This window comes from Corvus moneduloides, chromosome 2 (genome assembly GCF_009650955.1).
Source record: "Corvus moneduloides isolate bCorMon1 chromosome 2, bCorMon1.pri, whole genome shotgun sequence".
NCBI lineage: Eukaryota > Metazoa > Chordata > Aves > Passeriformes > Corvidae > Corvus > Corvus moneduloides.
In genome coordinates, this window is record NC_045477.1 from 19,136,368 (window position 1) to 19,163,810 (window position 27,443).

The window sequence follows — 27,443 nt, forward strand, 5'->3', positions numbered from 1 at the left end:
TGATAGCTGGCAGTCAAATAATGTGGGCTGGATTCCTTGAGCAGTTTGAAATTCTCTGTGTGACTTTTCAGCAAACGCCTCAATTTGGTCTTGGATCTCAGTTCCTCCATCTGCACACTGGTGATAATGATTATGGATTTCCCATGGAGGCTGAGGCTTAGCTAGCATTTGTGAAATATTTTGACACCTTTTGCTGGAAGGATCTAGAGGAAGCTGAGCAGTAGTTTCAAAGGAAGACAACATTTGGGAGCCCTATGCCTTCTGCTTCATCAGGCAGCTTCCCAGCATTGCCAATCTGCTGCAATCCCAGAGGTTTTGTGTCGCTTCTGCAGAAAAAGTAATCCAGCAATCTCACTTAGCTAGGCATGGTGCTGCTGTTTGATATAAGTCTTCTTAATTTCACAGGGAAGAAGAAATGCTGGGTTCCTGATGAAAAGAAAGCTTACGTTGAAGCTGAAATTACGGAAACCAGCGAAGGCAAAGTGACCGTGCAAACAACGGATGGAAGGGTACAAAACTGGTTTTGTCTGATCTGTGACTAACAAGGCCAGAGCTGCAAGCTACAGAATTGCCCTGGTTTCAGCTCAGTTGCCTGTTTCATGAAATGGTGTGAATGGAAAGCCTCAGTTACTGATGCCAGCTCAGGATAGGATAACACACGAAAAACCACCAAGGGAAAACCAGCAATGCAGCAATGGGTGGGCGAGCATCAGCCACCGCACAGCCAGAGGCAAGCTGTGACTGGAGGTTTGCAACAAGCCAGTTCTGATTTGGTCCCCAGAGCTAAAAACCCAGGCTCTAGCCAAATTTCATTACTTCTTTTGCAGCCATAACATCGTGCTTCTTACTTTTGTCATCTCAGGCTTCCCCCGTTCTTCTGATACCTGTGCAAACACACGGTATCGCGCACATAGGCAGGGACTGACCTGGAGAACTTCCCTCTCCTGGGGGAAAAGCATGTTTTCTCCTATAAGGTGTATGAAGCAACAGAAAATCCCAGTGTCTTCCAGTGTTGCTGTATTTGCTTGTCTTTGCAGACCATGACTATAAAAGAAGATGACGTGCAGACAATGAACCCTCCCAAATTCGACATGATCGAGGACATGTCTATGCTGACCCACCTGAACGAGGCGTCCGTGCTGTACAACCTGAGGAAGCGCTACAGCAACTGGATGATCTATGTAAGGGCCACGGCAGGGGTACATTTAGCAACCTGCATTTCAAGTGCTGACATCGTGTTTGAGCGTGTTGTGTTCTTCATGTTCGTTTTACAACTCTGATAAGTCACAAAAGTGAGGGTCTTGCTCTTCACCTCAAGAAAGATGCTGCTTGGAGCTGGCTGAATACAGACAGACAAAACTGAGTGAATAAGATGGTGCCTGGCTCCTTGGTTCTGCTTGCTTGCCTAGGAAAGGGATGGTGCGGGACATTTTTCTTCAGTCACGTTGTTGGGGAGACCCAGTTTATTTTTCATCTTCTAACACTAATCCATGTCAACACCAGCCATAGGGATTTCTTTGTTAAGAAACAATGCCTCAAGCTCAGAGTTCTTTACACACACAAGTTCTTTAAAGTAGGACCCTTAGTTTGGTAGTTATATTCCCTTCATTTTCAGTGCTAACATCTGTCTTGTTGCACTCTGGCCTTTTCCCTTGTTTTGTATCTTCCCCATGACATCATGGGTTTCTGTCAACACCAGAACATGCATTAGTAGCATTTAATTTTATAGGGCCCGAATTTTGTTCTCAGTTAGCTACATTCAATTGTGTTTGAAATCAGTTAAAGGAATCCATTGATTTTCCAGGCAATCCCTGCTCTGGTTTTTGGTGTTCATCAGAAGAGCAAATCCAACATTACCCATTTAAATTCTGACTGTCAAACATTTTCTGTGTTTCTCTAATAACCCCTGAATGGACATGTAGAGCCTAAAGCATAGCTTTGTTTGCAGATCAGTATAGGTAGAAAATTAAACTGGGATCTTGCCTTAATCTGTTTACTGGTAGGGGTTTATTCTTTGTAGAAAACAGGACTGAAGATTCATGCCAAGGCTGTTTGGGAGCATGACCTAATGCTATTTTTAGGGGAAGGGACCTGGATTTTACCTGAAACTTTTAAAATTTAATTGAGCTCATTAATCTATGTGAATTTAGTGATTGTGCCCATATGATAACTGGGTTTCTTTGAAGATTTTGCTGCAAGCTGGGCTAAATACATGAAAAATTACCAGCTGACACCAATTGCCTAGGGTTACAACTCAAAGCTGATTCTTCCTCAGAGTGACCAGGCCCCAGTGAACTGATGTATATCATCCAAAAAGCACCTATAAAGAGATTTTTACCAACCTGGCATCTCCAAAAGCTGAAGAAGGTTCCACAGCTTTGGGGTACAACACTGTGAAGTGGTTTTCTCTTTGAACGCCCACCAGAAATTGTCTCAAGGTTCTTGCATTAAATTAATAATGGGAGGTTGTTTCTCTTTCTAAAAATGGAGTTCAAACAGGGAAGCTGTAACTTTCCATTGCAATGTCTGTTTTCAAGAGGAAACAACTCTCATGGAATAGGAAGGCACAAAGTCAGACACAACACTATTTGCTGCTCCTTTGTTTTACTGAAGGGGATGTTTCCATTTCTGGTTGAGACCTCAAAACCATTTTTTTTCCTTTTGAAAACTGTTCAATATCTGTAGTTTTGGTATGAATTAGGAAGTCACTTAGCAGACCAGTAGCTTCTGAAATTCAGAAAGTCTAAAATTCAAGTCAGAATTCAAACCCAAATCAGCAGCTGGCGATTCCACATCCTGCTTGGTTAACCGAGACTTCTTGCCTTATAGCTTGAGTGAATTTTTTCACTCTGGTTTTGTGTCACTCTCTAGACATATTCCGGTTTATTCTGTGTGACCATAAATCCCTACAAGTGGTTGCCAGTCTACAAATCGGAGGTTGTTGCTGCGTACAAAGGCAAGCGGCGCTCGGAGGCTCCTCCCCACATCTTCTCCATTGCTGACAACGCGTACCACGACATGCTGCGCAGTAAGTGCCACTGCCTGCCTTCGCACCGCCTGTCGCCTCATTGGGCTGGTGTCACTGTGCCGCAGGGAGGTGTATGAGAGCTTTTGCAGCATGTAACAAACAGGAAAATAGTCCGCAAGCAACAGGGCAGTCTGTGATGATTTTATATATGTATATGTATGTGTATGTGTATACTCATTTTGTTTTTAAACTGCCCTGCCTGTTCCTGTGGTACTTGTGGTAGCTGTCTGTAAGGTGCACAGATTTAGCTGTCTGATCTGAGTGAATCCATCAGTTCTCAACAGAAACGGGGCCATGTCCCCAGGGTCTGTTAGCGCTTTCCCAAATTCAGAAATAAGCCTGCAGACAGTTCATGGTCGGTACCATGACGCTGGTAAGAGGCGTGCATTCAAACGCCAGCGAGGGCAAGCTCTGCGGGCTGCTGTGAGCACACGGCTGGCGTGAACCTGACCTGTGGCAGTGTCGCAGCGACTGCCGTGCGTCCCGGCACCAATCCTGTGGCAGAGAACTCCATATTTCCCTGGGAAATTTCGTCACCCTGATCCTCGAGTTACTGGGAAAAAACCGAGTTTATCAGCAGAGGGCAGCAGCGATGTGCTCACATTAGGTCTTGCGAGGCAGGATAAATCCAAAAGAGACTTGACCAGAACGCATCCCGCTGTCCCTTGGTTTTAGTAAAATGGAAAGTGCCTCAGCTGTGACGGGGCAAAAAGCACCGGGCAGAGAGAATGTGTGTGTGGCTGCAAAGAAATGCTCTTTCATCAGATAAGGCTGCTCAATATGTAGCCTGCCATGATGACTGGAATTATAAAAAGGAAAGAGGAATTTAGGCTCAGTGACTTGGGAAGCTGCCATGATTTAGCTTTTGCTGAACTTGATTAATAATATATTAGGGCTGCAGAGTGTTCTAATAAATGGTTGTTCCTGATCAGGCAATTAGGCGTGGACAATAGGCTTCTTTATTCCAGCAGCATGGCCAGCTGAGGAGGGGTACATACGCATTTTAAGGAACAGCTTGTGAAAAAAGAGCAAAATTATTTGGGTTGGTCTAGTATTGCAGGAACAGAAAGGTCAGATGTGAGCAAAGATACACTCAGGAGTAAGAGAATAAATATTTCGAGAACAGGAAATTACTTTCTTTATTATAGTTTCCCAGACACAGATGAACGTGTACAGCTGACAGGTATTTAATACCAATTTGAGCAAAACACAAGAGAAGGATTCAGAGCAGGGCTGGAACTTGCACTTCTGGAAATCATTCTGAATGATACTAATTTCTGTCTTTCTGCCTTTGCTTCATGTGATTCTCTCCTGTCCTTGCATGACTGATTCTGTTACTCCTTTGCAGTTATAATAAGTGATTTGTACACCCTACTAATTTTGCCTCTTTTTTTTCCCCCCTTTCACAGATCGGGAGAACCAGTCTATGCTGATCACGTAAGTGCTGCTTTTTTGACTGATTTGAGACTCTGTTGCTGTGAAAAACTTTGAAGAAAAAACCCTGATAAAATACAAGTTGACTCTTAAAATCTCAGCTCAATTGCCTGGAACTTGATTCAAGCTGAATAACTGTCAATTTGGCCATCTGATGGGTAACTTGACCTCCATGAGAAAGGAGTAGCTAAAGGTTTGATGGAGCCTGGCCCATTTCTGATCCCCATCTGGTGAACGTTCCATGTAGGCATGAAAACAACTCAGCAGGCAATCAAAACAGCTCCTTGCAGTATTAGCATTTCTGTGGCTGTCCTCTTTGGACACAGAGGACTCCTTCTGTTTCGTGTGGTTACTCTTGCTGAAAGTTATATTTCAGAGTGTTGTGTAGATGCATCTAAAGAGAGGGAGATGACCAAGGTAGAAAGGAGTAGGTGTGACGTTTACTGGCAAAGATGGAACAAAGATGGAGACTTGGGTGGCTCTACTGAGTTACATGTGCTCTTGAGTAATGCTGCAAATTACTGCAGCTTTTCTCTACTTCTTCTAGGTCATTAACTGTATACAGGTATATGCCAGATAGTCAGGCTGGAGGTTTGTAATAAAACTTCATGCCCCTGAAAGAAGCTCAGTGTGGCGTGGGTTTGTATGGGACTTCTGAGCTCAGTTGTGTGGAGAACGAGTTACTGCTGTCATAGAACTGCACCTCTTCACTCGGTCAATTTGATGTGATTTCCACAGAAAAGGCTGGGCAACAGGCTGCAAATACCGGAGTCAGTGAGTCTGAGAACAGCCTTGAGGGGAGGACAGGGGTTAAAAGGATGAGATGCAGCTGTTTGAGCAATGTCTATGTTCTCTTCCCCCTTCCTCTAGCGGAGAATCTGGTGCTGGCAAGACTGTCAACACAAAACGAGTCATCCAGTACTTTGCCACAGTGGCAGCCCTGGGTGAACCTGGGAAAAAGAACGTAAGTCTGCTGGTGGCTGACTCATTTCAGACTCCTGAGGTTCCTCTCTTGTGTACAACTAACCTCACGAGTCTGCAGTGCTGAGAGCATGCTGTTCTGAAGGGAGAAAGGCAATGCAACCACGAACTTGCCATGCTCCAGATGCAGCAGAAACTCCACTTCTGGTTCTGGACAGATGCTTGTTGCTGCCACTTTTATTTTTTTTTTCCCCAGGAGTTTCAGTTTTTGTGTGTGATAAATATCCTTCTGATTGTGTTAAAGCTGGTCAGAAGATGGGGAGACTGTAAAGAATAAGAAATTATTTTTTCAAATGGAAAATAGTCTTCAAAGGGACGAGGATTATAACTTCTCATCAAAATGTCTGTTTCATTGAAAGCTTTTCTGTCCACAAAAAAGTGATTGTTTTGACAAAAGATTTTTTTTCAATCAGCTTTTCTGCATTTCTGTTTGGATAAGTGCTGTTCTGCTTATAAGTGCTCTCTAAGGTTACAGTGAATACTGTATTCATGCTGCTTTTTATCTTGTGTTGCTATGAGCTTATTTGCTACGAGCTTCATTGCACTTGAAGGGTTCAGTGCTCTTTTGTGGTGAATTAACTGATTCCTATGAACTGTATTTTTAAGGCCAGAATTTCAGCTGTGCTTCAAGGCTGTGCACAGAACTCACGTCATCAAAATCTAATATACATTCTCTTGAGGCCTCCAAAACTTTCTTAACAAATGCTTGAGTTGTCCAGAGCCAGCTTCCTGCATGCAATGAGGCTGGTGTTCATCATGGTGTCTAAAACCTGGTGTGCTCATGCAATAATGGTGCTCCTACCCCTAGCTTGTTGTTTTAACTTCTGCTGCAGAAATCTACCTGGTTTTGCTCTGGAAATGTCCCATGAGGAACCAAAACACCAACTAACTGAACAGAGAAAAAAGATTGCTGCCAGGTGGCAAGAATAAAAGAGTGTAAATGCAAACAGACAAGTTCTAGGCAATAAGATTGTGCTGTACTTGAACTTTTGGATTATTTGGGGGGGGAAAAAAATGGTGATGACAATGAAAATGAAATGCAACCTGAGCTGATAAACTACATGAAACATCTTCCAGGTGCAATACCTTGTTTTGCATCATTGTGATGTGTGGAGAATAAAAAGTAACAGCCACACGTGCTTTTTGAAGGCTTCAAAAAGCACTTCTGGTGTGTTGGTGCCCATGAGGCAGCTAACCTTGCTTATTGTTATCGTTTGTATTGTTCTTTGTGTTAGTATTCACATTCTCTCTCTTTTTTCTCTCCATTGTGTTCCTATTTTGTCAACAGCCAGCTACCAAAACTGGGGTAAGTTATGAGCTTTGCTGTTTTATTTTTTCTTCGTAAAATTGGCGTTGGGCTCTGACAGATGGGTCATGAGCCTCAGCATTTCACTTGGTGTGGTTCCCGGGTGAATGATGAATGACCCCCGGAGCCCCGGAAGGAAAAGTCATGCACTTCCCAAACTGAACTCTATGCGAGCAGCAGTTAAAGCTTTTCTCATCTCCAAAAATCCCAAATGTTACAAGCTCCAAGTGCTTTTAAATCAAGTGCATTCTAGTGCTTGTCACTGTCTTCAGTAGCCCTTCTCCTACACACACTGCTCCTTCCTCGGATGTCCCCACATGCTCCCCAGTACAGTCGGTGATTGCTTTCTCATGCAGATGGCACAAGATATAAATCTACAAAGCCAAACAGTAGGGAGCAGCCGAATGTTCGAGGCCTTTTAAGCACTCATAATTGACTGATGGTCTCGCTGTTCTGCCATTCACACTGTGCCGCCCCTGGGTTGAAGCTAAATAAATCACTCTGTTACAGAGGCTCCATTCTGTAAGTGAATGCATGGCTGAGTTAGAGCTGAAAGATATCTGTGGCCTGTAGGTTTCTCAATAGTATTTCAACCTTGATTTCTAGGGAACCTTGGAGGATCAAATCATTCAAGCAAACCCAGCCCTAGAAGCTTTTGGAAATGCCAAAACCCTGCGAAACGACAATTCCTCACGTTTTGTAAGTCTGCAGCATAATCTAGTGATGTCTTATTCAACACTGGCCAGTTAATAACACCCGTGTCATAATCCCTTCATAAACTGCATTTTGCCCACTAAAATGATTGGATTTCCATGGAGTGAAAGAATAACATAGTAGGATCTAACAAAAAAACCCCTACTGAAATGATAAAAAAATAAAGAGAAACAAAGCAAGTTCAATAATTATTTCTTGATGAATAATTATTTGAACTGTTTAAATTATTTAAAATGAACAGAAGCCCAGTTTTAGGAAGCCCTTTGAACAGCAATAGTAGGTCTTCCCCAGAACTGCCTCTGTATTGTTTTCCTACCCTTTTTTCCACTAGCCTGTCTTTCCCCCTTTCTATAGTAGCTGTACTTAGCCACTGAGAGTCAGAAATCCACCGCGGTCCCTGTTCCCTCCCACATTCTCCCCTATGCAGACCCGCCCTGCAGCAGTACTCCTACCCTTGGGCCATTACATTTGCCCTTTTGGCTCAGTAAGCTGTCCCTGCTGTGCTGCCTTCACCTTGGGGCTCTCCTCCTCTCCATTAGGTTTGCAGGAGAGCAATCCTCTCGGGAGCTCTTCCTCTGCCACATTTGGTTGACATTGTCTCAGAGGTCCGAAAGGAATGGCATGAGGATGACAAGCCTGAGTTTGGAGCCCATGCTTCCCTAACAAATCCTGTTAAAAATTAGATTGGAAGGGATGGAGAGGATCAAAGGTTGTAAGCATCTGTAAAGCTACACAATTGTATAAGGAGCTTGTCAGCTAGAATGGAAATTAATTGTTTTTAAAAGTTCATGTGTTTGAATATAAGAAACTAAATAAAAACTACAAAATTTTTATGAATTGGCAGGGATGGATATGTAAATTTAATGGGCAAAGCTGTGTAAAATCACAGCACTCTTTTGACATAAGTAGTTGCATGTAAGTTAGGACTGCAAATGAGGAGAAGCCAAAAAAAGGAGTCTGTGTGTCTTAAGCCCAGGCTTATTGCTCTGAGTACTGCATTACAGTAAACCTTCTTCATGCAACTGGAAGCCATGTGCTTTGCCATGTCTTAGCCTGGCAGATAAGTACACTGTTATCCTTTCTCCACAAGCAGATTACATAGCTCTGTATACAGATTTAGGCTTGGAAGACAGTAATATCATTGTTCGATATTTTTCATTGAAAATATGCCTGTGCAAAGCCAAGGAGTTGGCATAAACTAATTCTTTGGGCCAAATGATTTCCTTCAAGCAGCATCCTTTGTTTCCCTCTGTGTATACTATATGCACTAATTAGAATATTCTTCTGTGTCAATTAGGGCAAATTTATCCGAATCCATTTTGGAACTACAGGCAAGCTGTCATCTGCTGATATTGAGATTTGTAAGCAGCAAACTCCCTCCTTTTAAAAAATACAATTGCTCATCTGAAAGCCACAAGAGCCTTTCTCACTGAATTTTCCTTTGTGTGAGTAGATTTATTGGAGAAATCCCGAGTGATTTTCCAGCAACCTGGTGAAAGAGACTATCACATCTTCTACCAAATCCTGTCAGGAAAGAAACCGGAGTTACTAGGTAAGCATTGTGTGAATCTGCAGATTTTAAGAACCCAAAACTGGATAGACAGTGGATAAGAAAGGGTTAGGGGGCAAACCCATGTGCAGAAAGGCCCTTATGCTTCCACTTGGTGAAATTGAACTTCCACTGTCAAATACAGTCTTTTAGAGATGTTGTTCCAGTGTCAGTAGCAGAGACCACTTTTCTCATATTACAGATTAATCTAATAGGAGTAAGACTCAGGCAGGACTTTTAAAACTTAGCACTATAAAAGCAAAAAGTGTCGCACTGAATTATACTGAATGTGTGTAATCCAAGCTCTCAAAACATCTGGAAAATGCTATGCCTCCAGAAGCATTTGTGGTGATAAAACTTTAATTATCCAGATTTTCACATATGAGAAGATTTGCTTATAGGTCCATGAAGAAAAGCTAGTTTCCTCTTTCTGCCCCAAGTGACAAAGCTGGCATCCCAGAATGTTGTGTAGCAGGGGGGAATATTCAAAGCTGCCTGCTGCTGATTATGTGGCAATTACCCCTTTGAAGTTTCCCCTGGCTCAGTGTGGTCCCACAGACCCTCTGGAGAAGGGCAGAGAGGGGCCGAGACCTCTCTGCTCCTATCTCCTAATGCTTTGAATAAAACCTTCACTGGTTATTTAAGTGATGTGGTTTGCTGACTTCAATTTGTGCTCTGAAGGAACACATTTTGTAAAATGCGTTGGGGAGTCACTTTATTGCTCTTCTAAACTCCCACTAAGCCATAGCAATCATAATCTCTTTTGAAGTCTTATTATCCTGACAGTGCGTGGTCAAGTCCCTAACACTCTAAGCTTTACGTGGCCTAATTAACAATGATTACGGGAAAGATTTCAAGGAAGCTTTGCACTGAGATTCCTGTGAGAATCCCTGTGCTGGGAAAATGCTCTATTTCTCATAAACTCTCTGTGTACTCCACAACAGCACACACCTTTCTGGCTAGCAGGAGCATGTCTGCAGGCTCTTGAAGAAGCTGAAGCCAACAGGGACTTGTGTTTTGTAGACACAAAATGTATGTGCTTGTATATAAACACATCCATATGTAAATATGGATAAGTAAAAATATCAATAAGTATGGATGAGGATAACTATAGATAAATTGATATATATCATAGTGACTACATAGCAGAGTAAGACAGGCTTATAGAGAATAAGATTTCATATAAACACACATTGATAGACATATATTTACATATCTGCATATAAAAGATTGAAATCTAGATGAAACCTCAGTCTGGTGAATGTGGCTGAAACTTTCAGTTGATTTAAGGAAGCAGGACTCTGCCTGTACTTTTGGAGCTAGCTAGCTTTGTAGAAAATAACTCTGCATTTTTGGGTTTCCATATGAAGGAAAGATGAGAAATGGGCCAAGCCATATTCTGACTTTTGTTTGTCAAAAGCCAGGTGTCTTCCGCAAAGAGTGCTGGAAGTCACTGTTCTGTGAGTCTGTTATAAAAAAGGGGAGCCATGCCCATAGTCCCTGTCTTGGATCATACTAAAATCTTTTTATCCTCTCTATTTAGATGGGATTTTTATCCCTAAAGGCATGCAAGGCAGAAAGTAGAACTATACAGGAAATTATGAGCTCAACTTAATAGATGGGTATGCACAATAGATGTTAATATGCAGTATTTCCATAATCTTTTTATTCACACTTTCTCTACATCTTCAGACTAACATAGAATAAGAGAGTTGGTTTCTGCCCTGCAGTTATTAAAATAAAAACAGCAAAACAACTCAGTAGTGCAGAGACAAATGTAGGTTACAGCTGATTTTTCCATCTCCATTTTTGAGGATAACCTGAATGGATGGCAGTTTTGACCTTGGCAGTTCCTTTACAGATATGCTACTGATCTCTACCAACCCATATGACTACCACTTCTGCTCACAAGGAGTAGTTACAGTGGACAACTTGGATGATGGAGAAGAATTGTTGGCAACAGATGTAAGTCTGTATAGATTTGAGTTTGGGTTTCCTAGATCAGGGGAGGAAGATTGCTGGGAGGAGTCTAACTTCTGTCACTGAAACTCTTGGACTAAAGCAAAAGCAGGAATGGGTGTTAACTGCATTCAGACCATCGAGCACAAGGCCTGGTAAATTGTTACACTTTTGAATGTGGTCCATGTAATGTCCCTCTTTTATAACTTTTGTATATAAAATGCTAGATGAAGAGAGCTTTGCCCTGGTTCCCCTGCCACTGCTGGGTCTTCAGGGTGTTCCAGTGGCTGCTTTGGGTGATAATACCCCTTGGCAGGATAGTAATATCTGCCATGCAAAGGTAGATTGCGGGGCTGCAAAACACCGCTACTTTTGCCCAGGTAAGTGACAAAATATCTGTGTTTCCTTTCCATAGCAAGCCATGGACATCCTGGGATTTGTGCCCGACGAGAAGGCTGGTTCCTACAAGCTCACAGGTGCCATCATGCACTTTGGGAACATGAAATTCAAGCAAAGACCCAGAGAAGAGCAGGCAGAGGCTGATGGCACTGAAAGTAAGAATAACAGCTGAAATTACTCCTCGGCTTCAAAAGTCTGGCATGTATGAGGCAGTGTGCTGAGGAAGCAGCAGCCTGTTTGCTTTGTTCTTGCACACTGATCAGCCAAGAGTGCTGTATTTGTAACAGGCTTGTTCAGTGGTGGATGACCTTACTCAGCAGGAGATGAACAGACACAGTCAGGCTAACAGGATCAAATTCTGGTTTTGAGACCATTTGCACAAAATGGTTGTGAAATGCTGCTGTCTTAACTTTCTCTTTTGTGACTTCAGGTCTTGCTTCTTTACTTTCTCTTGCACCTGAAACTGTCTATAACCAGTGCGGAGATATGATCTTTTCCCTAAACCTGAAGAGTTTCTTAAGGAAGATTCTTGCAGCAACTGGGGTATCAACTAGTTAGATGACCTACCATAAGGGACAGTACAGGCGTACCTAACATAAATCATTAAGAGACCAAAGTCTTTATCCAATTTGTCTTTGGAAGTGGATGTGCTTAATACTTTTTCTTTAGCTGGGCATGTTTCCATGTAGATGTTTAAAGCCAATTGAAACCTTGTTTCTCTTGACCAGGTGCTGACAAAGCTGCCTACCTGATGGGAATCAACTCCTCTGATTTGATTAAGGGTTTGTTGCACCCAAGAGTGAAAGTTGGCAACGAGTATGTGACCAAAGGTCAAAGTGTTGAACAGGTGAGGAGACGCTTTCAGGATATTTGGATACCTGTCTTGCAAGCCTTGAGGATTTGCCTGTAACATTTCAGAGACAGACAGCTGCTGGAAATATTAACATGAGCCTCTAGTAGCTGTTCTCATTTTATATCCCCAAACTTGGGGAAATAAATGGCATAATTGAGAGAAACTGGTGAAGAGACTGACAAAGGAATATTGGCCAGCACTGCTTTTGATAGAATTGTTTTTCTGATGTGTTAGTAGCAGTCACTCCAGGAAACCAGGTGCAGTAAAGCCACATGGGGATTGATAGCTAATTCTGGATGAGAATAGTTACCTAGAAGTGTTGAGCCATGGATTATTTATTCACTCATCATTCATTCATTATTCATGTAATTTTAATCTCTGTGTGACCTCAATCAGCTAAAGGCAATATCCACTTAAAGTTATCTCTTAATTTAGGGGAAAAAAAGTCCTTGGGTTGCTATGCTACAACTGTAGCAATACTGTAGAAAATGCTGCAGCATTTTGGTTACAATCAAAGTTGCTGTTTGAAGACACCCTGTGATACAGGCTCAGAAACTGGAAAATGCTACAGAGAGGTCTATCCTAATGATGTAAATGTGCATAGGCTAAAGAAGAGACTTTAGACAGACTTTTTCTATTGCCTGCTCATGCCATAGCATCCCTCAAAAATTAGAAGCAAAAGTCAATTAACAACCTGAGCATAGATCTCCTCCCTATTCTGGCAGTAGCTCTGGACATCATAGCTGGCATCTGACCTGTGAGCTTTCTGATACCTTACTTCCACAGAAATATAATGGATTAAATCATTTGGAACTTGCTTTCCAGCTGTTTCCCAAGATGTACTTTGCGAGCACTTTACGTATGTGTTAGTAGACATCCACATATATAGCAATGATTTGGAGAAAATTCAGCAGAGATAAGAGGAGAAGCTGTGTGTTGTATTAACTATGCCTTGGTGATTGTACAAACCACTGTGAAATTTCATTTAAACTGTAAGCAGACATTGAAACAGGCTACTGCACCAAAATCCTTGTGTTCCACAGTGAATTTTATTTCACACAGTGGTATTCTGAAACATGTATTTTAGGTTCTGTATGCTGTCGGGGCCTTATCTAAGGCAGTGTACGATCGAATGTTCAAGTGGCTGGTGGTCCGTATCAACAAGACCTTGGACACTAAGCTGCCAAGGCAATTCTTCATTGGAGTCCTGGATATTGCTGGGTTTGAAATCTTTGATGTGAGTATTAATGTGTGAGGACTGGGTGGAAGGACATAAAAGATGCCAAGAGATAGCTCTTGGCTGGGTGTTTCTCTTTCTAAATGAACAGAAGGCAAAGTGCTGAGAAAGCCATAAGGCAAATAGTGTATATGATTTTACATGGGTTTTTTTCCATGAACAGATGTAAAAACCACTTGGCTGGACATGCCAATAGTTCCTGGGAACAGCATCTCATATGCTTTGGGCTGTAAACAGTTTCCTTCTTGCTGTTCCACCAAGTTAACTGCGATGCAAATGCTTCTTTTTTATCTCTTTCTGCAGTTTAACAGCTTTGAGCAGCTGTGCATCAATTACACTAATGAGAAACTGCAACAGTTTTTCAATCATCACATGTTTGTCCTGGAGCAAGAGGAGTATAAGAAGGAAGGCATTGAGTGGGTATTCATTGACTTTGGCATGGACCTGCAGGCCTGCATCGATCTAATCGAGAAGGTATGAACATGCTAAGGAGTATTTACTGAATTGGTTTTATTCATGATGCTCCCCTGGATGTGTCCTCTCGGCCCAGTGAACAGAGTAGGATAAGCAGCATGACAAACTTCTTGCCTTTCTACCTGCAATACAGAATCAAAGGAAAGTCAGTGTTTGTGGCTACTCAGCTTTACCTTTTTAATTCTGCCTTACAGAGCCAACAGCAGCCAAAGCTGTAATTGGTAATGTAACTAGTAATTTGTATGGCTGGATCATCTTCCCTGGTTTGCACTTTTATCTTTCTCTGTCCCTGCTGTTCCTCCATTTAGTCTGTGCCACATATGCTTAATATCAAACTCATCCGCTTTTCAGGGCAAATGCAACGTTTTAGTCTTGTGCCCTGTGAGGCTCCTCTTTCTCACCTTATGTGCTGATGTGTAAGGTCCTTTGTGCTCTTTCTACCCTGAAAAGGAAAGAAACCTCTTACCACCTCCCCAGCATGGGATATGCCTTTCTGTTTCCCTTCTTTGTGAGTATAATGTGGTCCTGGTGGGGACAGCTGTCCCCTGCTGGATAACCTTTCTTTCTATCTCTCTTTCTGCCATGTTTTATGGCACAGCATCAAACCCTGCTGGTCTGTGAGGAAACACGAAATTTTGCTTCTTGCATTAGCAGGAAATTTGGAACAGCAGTAGAAAGGCTGATTATTAAATTGTCTTCTATTTGATCACTTTCTCATCCAAGGGCAGGATATCTGTGCATGATCCTAATCCCTCAAGACCAATCTGCCCAGTGCTCCGAGGTTCATTCATCTCTTCCCGAGATATGAATGAAAAAAGGCTAGTTGGTCCAGCTGCCCTTTCTGGAAGCCATCATAAAGCCTCCTAAGGCAGAAGTGACATACTGAATAGTCAAAGGTGACATTCTGAATCATCAAAGGGGTGGTTTCTATTTTAACAGAATAGACAAAGACTTCCTTCTCAGGTTGAGAAGAAATTTCGCAGGCTTCAAATTCCATCAGATAAAACTTACAGGCTGCATAGCCACTGGAAGCAGGTAGCCTAAACATTTCCCAACAAAGATGCTCTTAAATCCACAGCCACTGGGAATCCTGTCTATCCTTGAAGAGGAGTGCATGTTCCCGAAAGCTACTGATATGACATTCAAATCCAAACTCTACGACAACCATCTTGGCAAGTCACCCAACTTTCAGAAGCCCAGGCCTGATAAGAAAAGGAAATATGAAGCTCACTTTGAACTCCTTCATTATGCTGGTGCAGTAAGTTCCTCTGCTGGCTGGTAGACTTTGTATCAGAGGTCTTCCAAGTGCGGTTTGGCTGTGGCACACAATAAGGGAGGGTGGGAAGGATGAAGAGGGGAAGAAAGGAACAGTGAAGAGTAAAAGCAAATATCTACTCTCTCTGCACAAGTGTTGGAGCAGCATAAGATGCCACCAGACTCCAGGACATCTGCTCCTTAGATATACAAATAGAATGAAAAAAAATCAGGAGGGCTAATAGTACTTTTGCTGGAAATATGCCTTACTTTGCCTTTATCATTTTTCCTAGAACCAGATGAAGACTAGTAATTAAACAGCAGCAGCATAATTAAACTATTTTTCATCTAGATTTCCTGGAAAAATGAACTAATTTCTTAGTAACTCAAGGGATGGTTAAAAAAAAAGACATCACTCTTTACTGATTTTAGGACCAATATGTCAAATTAGCAAAAGGATTAGCTCTGATGTGGTGGTTGAGTTTACGGGTTCAGTGGTGATGAGGTGAATGAGAACATAATCCAGTACTGTGATACCTGCACCAAAACTTGTCCAGTTTTGAAGTTCTGTTTTCAGGCCAGATAGGCAGAAAGAATTGGAGAGGGTCACAGGAATTTTTTAATCAAACTATGATTGATAAGAAGCCTCAGCATAGCAGAGCAGGAATTTACCTGATGCTGTTAATTTCAAAGTATAATTGAGCATTAAGCTAATTTTGTATTTATTAAAAAAAATAATGCTGATCTTGGTACTTATCTGTAGATTTTAATGTATTCAGCAAAGAAAATTAGAATTTCTGTTCCCTTGTGGTACTGATAATGGAACATATTTTCCCACTAAACAGAGCTGTGGCAAAGTCCTGGAGTTAGTTTATAATCATTAAGATTCTGTTAGAAAACCCCAATTATTCCAGAGTAGAATGCTATTTTGAAGTTAAATTATTACTTGTGTGATTTATACTTCAGCACTTTTTAATAGGGTTCCTGGGACACCAATGCCATGTGGCATCTCCACAGATAACCACATGGAGTCCATGAGAAGATGTAGGGATCAGATAGTTCGGAAGGGGTATGTGGCATTCACAAGCTAATTATTAGGAAGAGAGGTTTGGGAATTAGGAAGCAGAGAACTGGAGGGGAAATGATGAAAACCAGGGCAGCTGGTACTGCTCTGAGCACAGCTCTTCACAAAAAGTCATTGGCTTCCAGCCAAATCACAAAGAACTCCTGGCTGCTCTGAAGGGGAGCACTTGCAACCTCTGGCTTGTTTTCAATGCCTTGCTGTAGGTTCCCTACAACATCATTGGGTGGCTTGAGAAGAACAAGGACCCGCTTAATGAAACTGTAGTAGGCATTTTCCAGAAATCATCCAACAAACTCCTGGCAAGCTTGTTTGAAAGCTACGTTGGCGCTGACAGCGGTAAGCAGAACCAGCTCACATGGGCTTTCTTTGGGTTTTGGGATGTGTGCTTGGGAATGAATTTCAGAAACTAAGCAATTCTCTCAACTGCAATTACCTCAGTGCTAGATGAGGCAGTGACTAATTATTTAGATGTGTACAGCATCTGTAGGAGTTTGCCAGTTACAGGAAGGAGACCATTAACTCAGCTAGTTGGAATGTATAGTACCTCTGAGCAACTGTGGCAAGGAAAGATGTGTTGTGACCCATCCAGTGGGAGTTTGAGCACGCAAGTGTTTAGATATGCAGCCAAATGTTGCACAAAAGATTGTGTACATAAATGCCAACAAGAAAGAACAGCTCTTGTTCCTCATGCTGTAGTACTCCTTGCTAGCCCCCCTGAAATAAATAAATACCAAGTTTAAGAGAGAGTTTTGGAATATTTTATTGGATTAGCAGCAAGTACACACTGATGGTTCTGGAACACCATTCCACACTGGCCACAGTAGAAGGCTTTGCCAATATGTCTCCCTTTTTGCTTGCTGCTGTTTTTTATTTGACAGTGCACATTGTACTAATGTACAATCTAATAATGTGTATCTGAGGACATATTTAATCTCTATCGTTTACACAGAACTCTTTTATTCATGAGAAGACAAGTAACAAACATCCAGAAAATTGATCTTAAATAAATAACTGGTATTCATTACAAAGATGTAGCTCTTATGTCCTGAAGTTGCAATCACTTACAGCATGTTTATTAGAGCCTCATTTCAAGAGATGCTCTTGTCATGAATCACATGACACTTTCCTAGGAAGCAAGCAGGCTGAAGAGTTCGCAATGGGAATGAGATGGAGCTGAATGTAAATAACAAACATCCTGCCACTAGCAAATCCTTTCAAGTTACTAACTGCCTATTTGCCTGTGGATATTCCTGTCTGTCAGAATACTACCTTGCTTTTCTTTGGTGTCAGGAGAAAGGAACAGCCTGTCCAGATTAGCCTTTTCCAGTCTCAGCAGTGTCACCTTCTGAAGGGGGAAAGGCTGTGGATAATTGCATCAAGCACATTGCAGTCTTCACTTCTCCTCTTATGTTGACTCTTGTTGGCAGGTGTGACAGACAGAATGACAGACCTCCTGGGTATGATCTAGCCCACTGCTTAGAAAGCTGCAGTAATTGCTGTACATTTTTGCGTCGTGTCTGGAACTTGCAAAGCTTTGTAAAGGTCTTGTCAGAAACTAGCATTCCTTGGAAGGATCTGAGTGATTTTGACTCCAAAGCTTTAAGCAAAATTCAGGAGGTGCAAAGTTACTATATCTAAAATTACAAATATTTATTTCCTTCTATTCTAGACAAATCTTACTTGCACAAGTTCAGAGTCTGCATAGCAGAGAATCAGTTTCTATACAGTACAATGTGCAGTATAAGTTTTCTGTAAGCATTCTTTTTCTTTAAGTTTTCTTTTTCTACATCATCTCACCCTATGGGGCTTTTAACAAACTACAAATTACTTTTGTTAAAAGTTATTTTTCTGCCTTATTCATATTTATGAGCTTTTCTGCATAACAAGCGGTGCAGGATAGATCTGAAATGCAAATGCAATCCAGAAAGCTTACAGTGGTCTTTGACAAAATTCCTTACTATGGACAGAGAGCTGCAAATGTGTGATATATCACACATGATGTACAGAATGTCTTGTGTAAAAATTGAGCAATCAGAGTCTTTTAGTCAAAGAGAGCAGCACTATCAAAATGGTCTGTTTTCCACACTCTGCCTGCACCCCTTACTGAGATACAGATTGGCTTATGCTTCTTTTTTCCCCCCTAGGTGACCAGGGTGGAGAAAAGAAACGCAAGAAAGGTGCTTCTTTCCAAACAGTGTCCTCATTGCACAAGGTTTGTTACCTCTCCACACCTGGCAGTTTAAGACAATGCGTTGAAGAAGAATGTTAAGGATTGTAATGGAGAAGAAGGAATTTAAATCCAGCATTGAAATTTGACTCATAGATGGGGTTATTTACCTTGGCTAAAGAAATACACTGCTATTAAAACTGAATGTCAGGGCCTGCTCCATTTCATCATCTTGGAGCAGTTGGGAGATTGTTCTTTTTACTGTGTTTGAGAAAGTATCAGAGAATGGTGCCAACAACATTTAACACTTATTTTGTGGCTTACAGCTTCATGTTTGTCTTTGGAACAGGAACTGATTACAAGTAATTTGCTAGTCCCTCTCTGATTACTGCTTGTAATTGGATCCTAGGGTTAGAGCAGTCATGGAAAACAAAAGCTGTTGAATGAAGTGCCATAAAGCCTCTTGTTTCCTCAGTTATTCCCTTCTACTGGGACTGGTATGTACTCCTGGTGGAAGCTGTCACTAGGATCATGCCTGAGGAAAAATGGGGCTATTTACCATTTTTTACCATTACTACCGTTTCTATGGGTAACATTGAGGAAGATGTAATGTATGTAAACCTCAGGTTGGGAAGAATGTAGTTACCCACTAGTTATGTCACTTTATCTTGTTTGGAGATACTCCCCATGAAGGGAAATCACAGGAAATGCAGACCTGCGTCTTACCAGCTGAAGAGGCATACAGGTGGCTGAAGGAGCACTCAGACAATAATCAATAAGCCACAGACAGAAGCCAAATTTCCATCACACAAGCAGCTTTAGTAGCCAGCTCAGGTTGTTTGTTGTCCTGACTGGTGTGTGAGAAAATTGCAGTTTGCTGAGTTGTGCTGATGACATTGCATTCCACCTCCCACCGTCTCCATTTCCTACTTACTAGACAAAACACTCACCAGAGCTTGGTGATCCCTGAATGGTTGGCTTCTTCTGACCTAGCTTTCTGTCTGTCTGGGACATGTCTGATTAAGACTAATAATGGGAAAATGTTTGGCCGGGAGACAAAAACCCAGCCTTTATGAGGAACACGTGGGAAAGGTGAGCTCTCCCTGCTGAGTGGGCAAGTGACTAGGCAAAGATGCTGTTGGCTTTACAGAAATGCTTCACAGGATGATACTGAATCTTACCTGCTGTTCATCTTGGGTTTTGAATTTCTGGGGTTGTAAGTAAAACACGTATCTTCTTTGCTAAAACAGATATGGAATACTATGATAATATGAAATCATACTTTGGTTTATTTTAACACATTTCTCTCTAATAATTTTGGTAAGCTTATAATTTTTAGAAAGATGAGCTTCTTAAATTTAATAAACAACAAACCGAAGAAATAGTGATTTGAATTCCACTAAACTGCTAAAGCTAATTATGTTTTTCATGTGTCTGTTCTAGGAAAATTTAAATAAGCTGATGACTAACCTAAGATCTACAGCCCCTCACTTTGTACGATGCATTATCCCCAATGAATCAAAAACTCCAGGTATGAAAAAGACAGTAGTCTTAAAATTTTAAAATATTTAACTCTGTCATTCTATTACGTACTTTTGAGTCACCAGATTGTACTTAAATACTGTCTGTGCTTTCTACCTTATCCAATCCTGTTGCTCTTTCAGGAGATGACTTCTCACATTTTCCAACTTCCTTTGGGAAATGAAGATGAAGCCCTGTGGAGAAACTCCATTTAATTTAGCCTTGTTTTCCCCCTGCAGGCGAAATGGATGCATTCCTTGTCTTGCATCAGCTCCGCTGTAATGGTGTCCTGGAAGGCATCCGCATTTGCCGGAAGGGTTTCCCAAACAGGGTGCTTTATGCTGACTTCAAACAAAGGTAATGCCGAGCTATGATCTCTCCTGTTCCATTCAGGTTTATCTTCCTTTCAGTTTGGCAGACATGGAAGGTAGAATTCTTCTCTTCCTTGTGTCTGTGTAGATACAAAGCAGGAGATTACCCTGGGTGTTTGGTTTGGGTCTTTTTGTTGGTTTTTTTTTTTAATTTTGGGGGAAGAGGGAAAAAAAACAAAGCAGAATCTAGGCCAGTTTTACACATTGCTCATCTGTTATTAAACAGGTACCGCATCCTGAATCCAGGAGCAATCCCAGAAGATAAGTTTGTGGATAGCAGAAAAGCTGCTGAAAAACTGATGGCATCTTTAGAAGTTGACCATAGCCAATATCGTTTTGGACACACCAAGGTAACCAGAAGAGACCATCATTGCTTATGTAAATAGAAAAGTAATAGATCTGGTATTTAATTTGCAGAATAGAACACTGCAATTTATGGTGGTGGTGTTTAATGGAGATTTAATAATACAAGGAACCAGCAAAATAGCAGCGAAGTGATAGTAGGTTTTAAGCTGTGTTAGAGGAAATTTAACTCTCTGGCTCAAGTTTCCACAAAGCTTTTATTAGAGCAACTCTACAAGCAGACACAGCAGCAGCTGATGCTCCATGCCCCCCAGTAAAACAATAGCTTATTTAGTATAATATAGGTACATTCAAACATAGATGGACCACAGGATCAGCTGCAGCTTTTGAAATGAGGCCACGTGCAATTCTCACATGATCCCATTAGCAGGGATTTCTGGGAGTCAGGAGTTGTGGTTCAGCTGACCTACTTGGAACCCTGCCACAGCTGAAAGATATTGTGGCAATACAATAGTTTGGCCTATTCAAAACTGGGGAGATAAAACCCAGTTTGAAAACAACTCTGGAACTGTACAGTGAAGTCCCGGATGCAAGTAGTATTTGGCCCTCTATACTCTTCTAGTTTATAATGAGTCAATAAGAATACCATTGTGAACTACTTCAGCAAGGTCATTGTAACTCTGATATAAATCCTTCATTGTGGTGAACTGACATCTGTGCATGTTCCAGGTGTTCTTCAAGGCTGGTCTCTTGGGCCATCTAGAAGAAATGAGGGATGAGCGACTTGCAAAAATCCTAACGATGATCCAGGCAAGAGCACGTGGCAGATTGATGCGGATTGAGTTTCAGAAGATAGTGGAGCGCAGGTATGAAGGCACCCCCTTAAATCCTAGCAGATAATAGTAATTACCATTTAATTATAAGTTGAATAGAGCCATTAATTACAGTTCCTAAGGCTATAGATAACCCTAAATTAAAAGCTTTAAGTGGATGTGTGATAAAAATAATAGCAACTGTATATTAGTTGCCTGCAGCTCTGGTAAAAATGAGATTCGGAAATTTTTTGTGTCTCCAAAAATAAAGAGATCTGGAGGAAGTTTCTTGTATCTCTTGGAAATTAGTACAGGTTCCTAATATTGCTCAGAACAAACCTATGAAACTGACTGAGAATGAAAATGAAACCCTCACTTTGTCAGTTCAGGCTAAGATTTAGGGAATTTTGTTTGTTTTCTCTTAAACCAGGGATGCCCTTCTTGTAATTCAGTGGAACATCCGTGCTTTTATGGCTGTCAAGAACTGGCCTTGGATGAAGCTTTTCTTTAAGATCAAGCCTCTCCTGAAGTCTGCAGAAACTGAAAAGGAGATGGCCACTATGAAGGAAGAATTCTTGAAACTGAAGGAGGCCCTGGAAAAATCTGAAGCCCGGAGAAAGGAACTTGAGGAAAAGCAAGTCTCTTTAGTTCAGGAAAAAAATGATTTGCTTCTCCAGCTCCAAGCTGTGAGTAGATACATAGATTTATATACTTATGAGACATTCTTTGATACTCAAAGGTTTACAGACCAGAGTGTTAGTGGAATTTAATAAAAATAAGCTGTTGATCTTGTCAGAGTCTTGCCAAAATTCAGAGTGCATAGAAGTTCTCATGTTTTAGCATATAACCAGGTGGGCTAACAATGCAAATCTTAACGGGTTCTGTTCAAGGCAATGTCTATGGCAGTAACACAGGCAAGTAATCTCATATGTGACTAGTCATGTTCACCACTATCTCATCCTGCTCTGTTAATTACTTGTCTTCTGAAATCAAGAGTAGGAAATTTTCCTTATGCTGCTGTGTACGTTGGATCAGGCTCCCTGACCACTTAAAGGATAGGGGACAAGTGAGGGAGAAAAAAGGTCAACTGAGGGAGAAAAAAGGTCAACTAAGGGAGAAAAAAGGCCAGGCAGTCATTGCTGTCCTCTTCCTTGTGCCACACCAGGAGCAAGACACTCTGGCAGATGCCGAGGAACGATGTGACTTGTTGATTAAATCCAAGATTCAGCTGGAAGCCAAAGTCAAAGAACTGACAGAGAGGGTTGAGGATGAGGAAGAGATGAATTCTGAGCTGACTTCTAAGAAGAGAAAATTGGAAGATGAGTGCTCTGAGCTCAAGAAGGATATTGATGATCTTGAAATAACACTTGCAAAAGTAGAGAAAGAGAAGCATGCTACTGAAAACAAGGTACATTCAAAACTTCACCTTCACATATTCAAAAGAGGCTGGGCATGGATTACCTTTACGACAAGTGCTACAGGTCTTCTGATGGTTTTACATTGTTTGTTACACAGGCCACACTGAAGGGTCAGTGATTTGACCTTATGAGGTAAAAATTGTTAACTCTGAGCCTAAACTTCCCTTTTTTTGAAGTGAGTCCTACTGCACTTCAGCTGAAGAATTATACCTATTTGTGGAATTTTTAAGTAAACAATTTTCTGCTGTAACCATTAATTCCTCCACCTCTCCTCCTTAAAGTCTGTAAATGTAAAAAGCTCATCTCCTGCTTCTCCCAAGGAGAATCAGAGGCTGGAGTCCATGACAATGGGAGTGACTCTGAAAAGAATTCAGTATGTTTGAAATCATGTACTATACCCACACCAAAAACTGGCAGACATTAACTCCCTTGATGGGAATTTCACTCAAAAAGTCACGAGGTGCTGGGAGGGGATAAATCCCTTTCTTTCTCTTGTTTTCTGATTACAAGTTCAGACCAGATAGTCATTTGAGCCTTGTTATGATAATCCCTTCCTTCAAAGTCTTACAAATACATCTTCCTTTCTCACACAGGTCAAAAATCTGACAGAAGAAATGGCAACACTTGATGAGAATATCAGCAAACTTACCAAGGAGAAAAAGTCCTTGCAGGAATCTCATCAGCAAGTTCTAGATGACCTACAAGCAGAAGAGGACAAGGTCAACACACTGAGCAAAGCTAAAGTGAAACTGGAACAGCAAGTGGATGATGTAAGTTGGCTCTGCCTTTATGTTTCACGAGGCTCATTTTACCACCACTTACAGTGCACCTTTCGTGAGACTGAAAGGTTGCAAAGCTTTGAAATGTGTTCCTGTCCTTTTAGAAATGTAGTCCTTGTGCTGTCTGTAAAAGGTATAATTACAGGAACACTACAAAAATTTATCTGTGTTCAGCCTTTCAAAGGATTGCAATAACAAGGGAAAATCCTCCCAACTTGCACTTGCAGTGTGAGTGGCATGAAGTCAAACAGAACTTTGCTGCCAAGAGAACTGTAATGCTTGCACAAATTAAAGCATGGACTAACGCTTTTGTTTTATTTCTTTAGCCCATTTGCCCACTGGCTGCTAGAAAACAAAAATGTAAACTAGGATGCTTGTCCTTAAGTGCTTTTGCTTCACAGCTCACTAGAACTCAGCACAGAACTAGGCACAACCTACATCTCACTGTTGTAAACCATCTGTGCTCAATATATTTGTTATGTGGCTTTGCTCCTAAAGCTCGAGGGATCACTTGAACAAGAGAAGAAAGTGAGGATGGATCTAGAAAGGGCAAAACGCAAACTGGAAGGGGATTTGAAGCTGACCCAAGAGAGTGTCATGGACTTGGAGAATGATAAGCTGCAGATGGAAGAAAAGTTGAAAAAGTAAGAAGTTGATTCTGTTGTACCAAATAAAGCAGCACGGTTACAGTGTCATTTAAGAGCCTTCAGGTGTGTCATCCTGCTCTGATGGTGGCTGAAAGAAAATGCCATTACGAAAATGTGGAGCCAAGGAGGGAGGGAAAATTACTCTTGTGTACACAATGCTGGAAACATTAGAATTCATTAAACTTTCCTACATTAAAAAAAAGTGACCCAGAAATTTTCTAATGTTTTTCATTGCTTAGAGGAGAAAGCTGGAAGCTTTCCGGAAGAAGGAACTCTATAAAGTTGCTCATCCTAACTAGCTATCATAGATTGTTGGGAGACCTGACTCTGTTAAATATGTTTTTCCATTGAGTCTGAAAATAGCATTATTTTTGTATGAGACAAAGAACCAGAAATATAACTGCACAAATGCATGCAGAGGCTTGACTTGGAAACTGCTGCTCAGAGGAAAACGTGTTTTCATGCAAATTGCAATACATGAGAATTGTTTTCATTTTTAGATACATTAGAAGTTTTATTGAACAACTCTTTAAAAACTGCAAAATCCTAACTTGAAGCTTTAAGGCAAATTGTCACAGTAGGATTTTCCTTTCTGTGCCAGGAAAGAATTTGAAATGAGCCAGCTGAATTCCAAGATAGAAGATGAACAAGCTATAGTGATGCAGCTGCAGAAGAAGATCAAGGAGCTTCAGGTCAGCTTGCTTTTTTATCGTGTATTTTAGGATGAGTTTCTCTTTGTGCCTCACCGAAAGACCTTGCAGAAACTTTTTATGGCTAGGTGCAGCTCCTCTTTGAGACACAAAGTGGTACATCTCCATAGCTTCCCAGACAGATTCCTTTTTCCCTCAGGATGCTCGCTCTATAGTGTTTCCTCCCAGTAGCAGGACATATGACCACAGAATGGTAGTGGTTTCAGGCAAGGCAGAAAGGCTCTGGTGTTTTGTTTTAAGCAAATAATATTGTTCCAAACCATGGAGGTGAGGGTAGTTGCTGGAGAGGAGATCAGCAGTGATAAGCATGGATTTGAAATTTAGAGAAAAGGTTAAATCACGCAGGAAAGTTTCAACAGAAATTAAAAGGCCAACGAAATTCAGCACAGTCCAAACAAAATGTCTGGACCCAAAAATAACAGCTCCACTTTTTTTTGTTAATAAAGAATATTTGTATAACTTGGATGTAAAGTGCAGATTGGTGAAAATAATCTTTTAATAAAAAAGACTGCTCCAAATAAATATTCGTTATCCATGCAGTTCTACATACTGCTGTATTGAAACCCTGTCTTAACACTCCTAGAGAGAAATTACTTCAGTCACTGAGCTCTTAAAATGAGATTTTGTTGCTGTCACTCCTGTTAGCATGTACTTCAGGTGAATGTCAAACACATGAACATAAGGTCAGTGCACTGGACCTATATGTCTTGAACTAGAACTTGCAGAGCAATCTACTGCAAGCAAGATGTGACTCATCATCATTACTGTAGCTCAGGATCTGATTTACTGGCACAAATGAGCAAGTCCTTTAACTGCTGATCTTCTGCCAGCAAGGTAAAATGTGGGCTGGCAGAGGGTTTAACAGTTTTCAAGGTGCCTCATGGTCCTCTGATGGGAACCATTGTAAAACTGACCCAAAAGTGTTCATGTCTCTCTGGCAGGCTCGTATAGAAGAACTAGAAGAGGAGTTGGAAGCAGAAAGAGCTGCTCGAGCCAAGGTGGAAAAGCAGAGATCAGATTTGGCCCGAGAGCTGGAGGAATTGAGTGAGCGTCTTGAGGAGGCTGGGGGAGCCACAGCTGCCCAGCTGGAGATGAACAAGAAGCGTGAGGCAGAGTTCCTGAAGCTGCGGCGCGACCTGGAGGAGGCCACACTGCACTACGAGGCCACAGCTGCCACGCTGAGAAAGAAGCACGCAGACAGTGTGGCTGAGATGGGGGAGCAGCTGGACAACTTGCAGAGGGTCAAGCAGAAGCTGGAGAAGGAGAAAAGCGAGCTGAAGATGGAAGTGGATGATCTGTCGTCCAACATGGAGCAGATGGTCAAGGGAAAAGTAAGGGTCCTGAGGCTTCCCAAAGCCCCCAAAAGTCATGTGTAGCTAAGGCTGGTCTGAAGGTTTCCCAGGACTCCTGGTATGGCTGAAGTGTTTTAGAAGTTGGTATCTTGCACCTTGTCTCCCTTACCCAGCTGGCGGTACAACCCTTCTCCCCTGGAGATGGGACAGCGATTAAGATGGCCCGTCTGAAACACACAGTGCATCCTCAGTCACAGGCATATTGTTTATCCATGTATCTCAGGGCACAAAAACATGTCACGTAAACTAGGCTCCTCCAGGCTGGTGACAACTGGAGTGATGCCATCCAGGGCAGGATATCTCTCACCCTAAGCAGAGTCCTTTCAGATGCTGCCCTTGGTTCACAGTTTTGATCCATGTTAGCACGGAATGCAAAGCAAAGGCTTGCATGATCACACTGTGTATTTTCACTTCCTACAGCTGAATTGTGGATTTTGTTTCCTGAGTAGATAATCTCGGTAGCTTTCAGAGCACTCTAAATAGATTTCTTTCAGTGCAAGTGAGGAAAAGAAATGTCAGTATTCTCATAGTTAGAAAGCTGTCATCAAACCCAATTTATGGTAAATGGCAATTAAAGCAGAATCAGTAGAGCAATTTTCATTGGAGGTGATTTTCCCATCTAGCAATTATGAGGCAGCTATGCCTGAACTTCATAGGCATGTGACTGCTGCTGAAGTTCTTGAAGAGTCTTTTTACACTGGTGCTTACATGCAGAACACAATTCAAGGAAAAAAACCAGGAAAGGTGGTCTAATGGGGCGTCCCATGGCCTGAGATCATAGACACGGGGCTGCTCTTCCCTGCTCTACTGCTGTGATGTTTGTGTCTTTGCTATCCGCCATTCCTCTGAAAGACAAACACACAGAAAAAAGGATACGTTTTGAAGGCTACAGCTTCCAAATGTCTGCCTGGCGGCTACAACTTTGTCTTTTCTCCCAATTCCCATTAGGCCAATGCAGAGAAGCTTTGTCGCACTTATGAAGACCATCTGAATGAGACAAAAACAAAACTGGAGGAAATGACTCGCCTCATGAATGACCTCACTACTCAGAAGACAAAACTCCAGAGTGAGAATGGTATGTGCATGTTCAG

General features: G+C 41.6%; 2 protein-coding genes across 13 annotated transcripts in view; one reads left to right on the forward strand and one right to left on the reverse strand.

The window, feature by feature from the left end:
• Nucleotides 1-27,443, forward strand: part of MYH15 (myosin heavy chain 15) — a 44,996-nt gene that overhangs the window by 795 nt on the left and 16,758 nt on the right. Inside the window, exons 2-29 of the mRNA XM_032098331.1 lie at nt 406-509; nt 1,038-1,181; nt 2,872-3,028; nt 4,438-4,465; nt 5,333-5,426; nt 6,732-6,749; nt 7,356-7,448; nt 8,761-8,824; nt 8,917-9,015; nt 10,874-10,977; nt 11,387-11,525; nt 12,099-12,217; nt 13,311-13,460; nt 13,764-13,934; nt 15,013-15,192; nt 16,476-16,608; nt 18,417-18,484; nt 19,883-19,970; nt 20,200-20,317; nt 20,558-20,681; nt 21,364-21,500; nt 21,877-22,132; nt 22,612-22,854; nt 23,458-23,634; nt 24,142-24,287; nt 24,892-24,982; nt 25,942-26,331; nt 27,301-27,427. Coding sequence (XP_031954222.1) covers nt 406-509; nt 1,038-1,181; nt 2,872-3,028; nt 4,438-4,465; nt 5,333-5,426; nt 6,732-6,749; nt 7,356-7,448; nt 8,761-8,824; nt 8,917-9,015; nt 10,874-10,977; nt 11,387-11,525; nt 12,099-12,217; nt 13,311-13,460; nt 13,764-13,934; nt 15,013-15,192; nt 16,476-16,608; nt 18,417-18,484; nt 19,883-19,970; nt 20,200-20,317; nt 20,558-20,681; nt 21,364-21,500; nt 21,877-22,132; nt 22,612-22,854; nt 23,458-23,634; nt 24,142-24,287; nt 24,892-24,982; nt 25,942-26,331; nt 27,301-27,427 — 3,762 coding nt within the window. The remainder of the gene's footprint in view (nt 1-405; nt 510-1,037; nt 1,182-2,871; nt 3,029-4,437; nt 4,466-5,332; nt 5,427-6,731; nt 6,750-7,355; nt 7,449-8,760; nt 8,825-8,916; nt 9,016-10,873; nt 10,978-11,386; nt 11,526-12,098; nt 12,218-13,310; nt 13,461-13,763; nt 13,935-15,012; nt 15,193-16,475; nt 16,609-18,416; nt 18,485-19,882; nt 19,971-20,199; nt 20,318-20,557; nt 20,682-21,363; nt 21,501-21,876; nt 22,133-22,611; nt 22,855-23,457; nt 23,635-24,141; nt 24,288-24,891; nt 24,983-25,941; nt 26,332-27,300; nt 27,428-27,443) is intronic.
• The window catches only part of HHLA2 (HERV-H LTR-associating 2), a 42,839-nt gene continuing 32,403 nt past the window's right edge, over nt 17,008-27,443 (reverse strand). For 8 of the 12 annotated variants that reach the window (XR_004238087.1, XR_004238083.1, XR_004238084.1 and 5 more), the window contains 2 exons: nt 23,514-23,562; nt 17,008-20,411 (listed from right to left, as the gene is read on the reverse strand). The gene's annotated coding sequence lies outside the window, so the exon portion shown is untranslated. The remainder of the gene's footprint in view (nt 20,412-23,513; nt 23,563-27,443) is intronic. The other 4 variants (XR_004238078.1, XR_004238076.1, XR_004238077.1 and 1 more) reach the window with 4 other exon arrangements.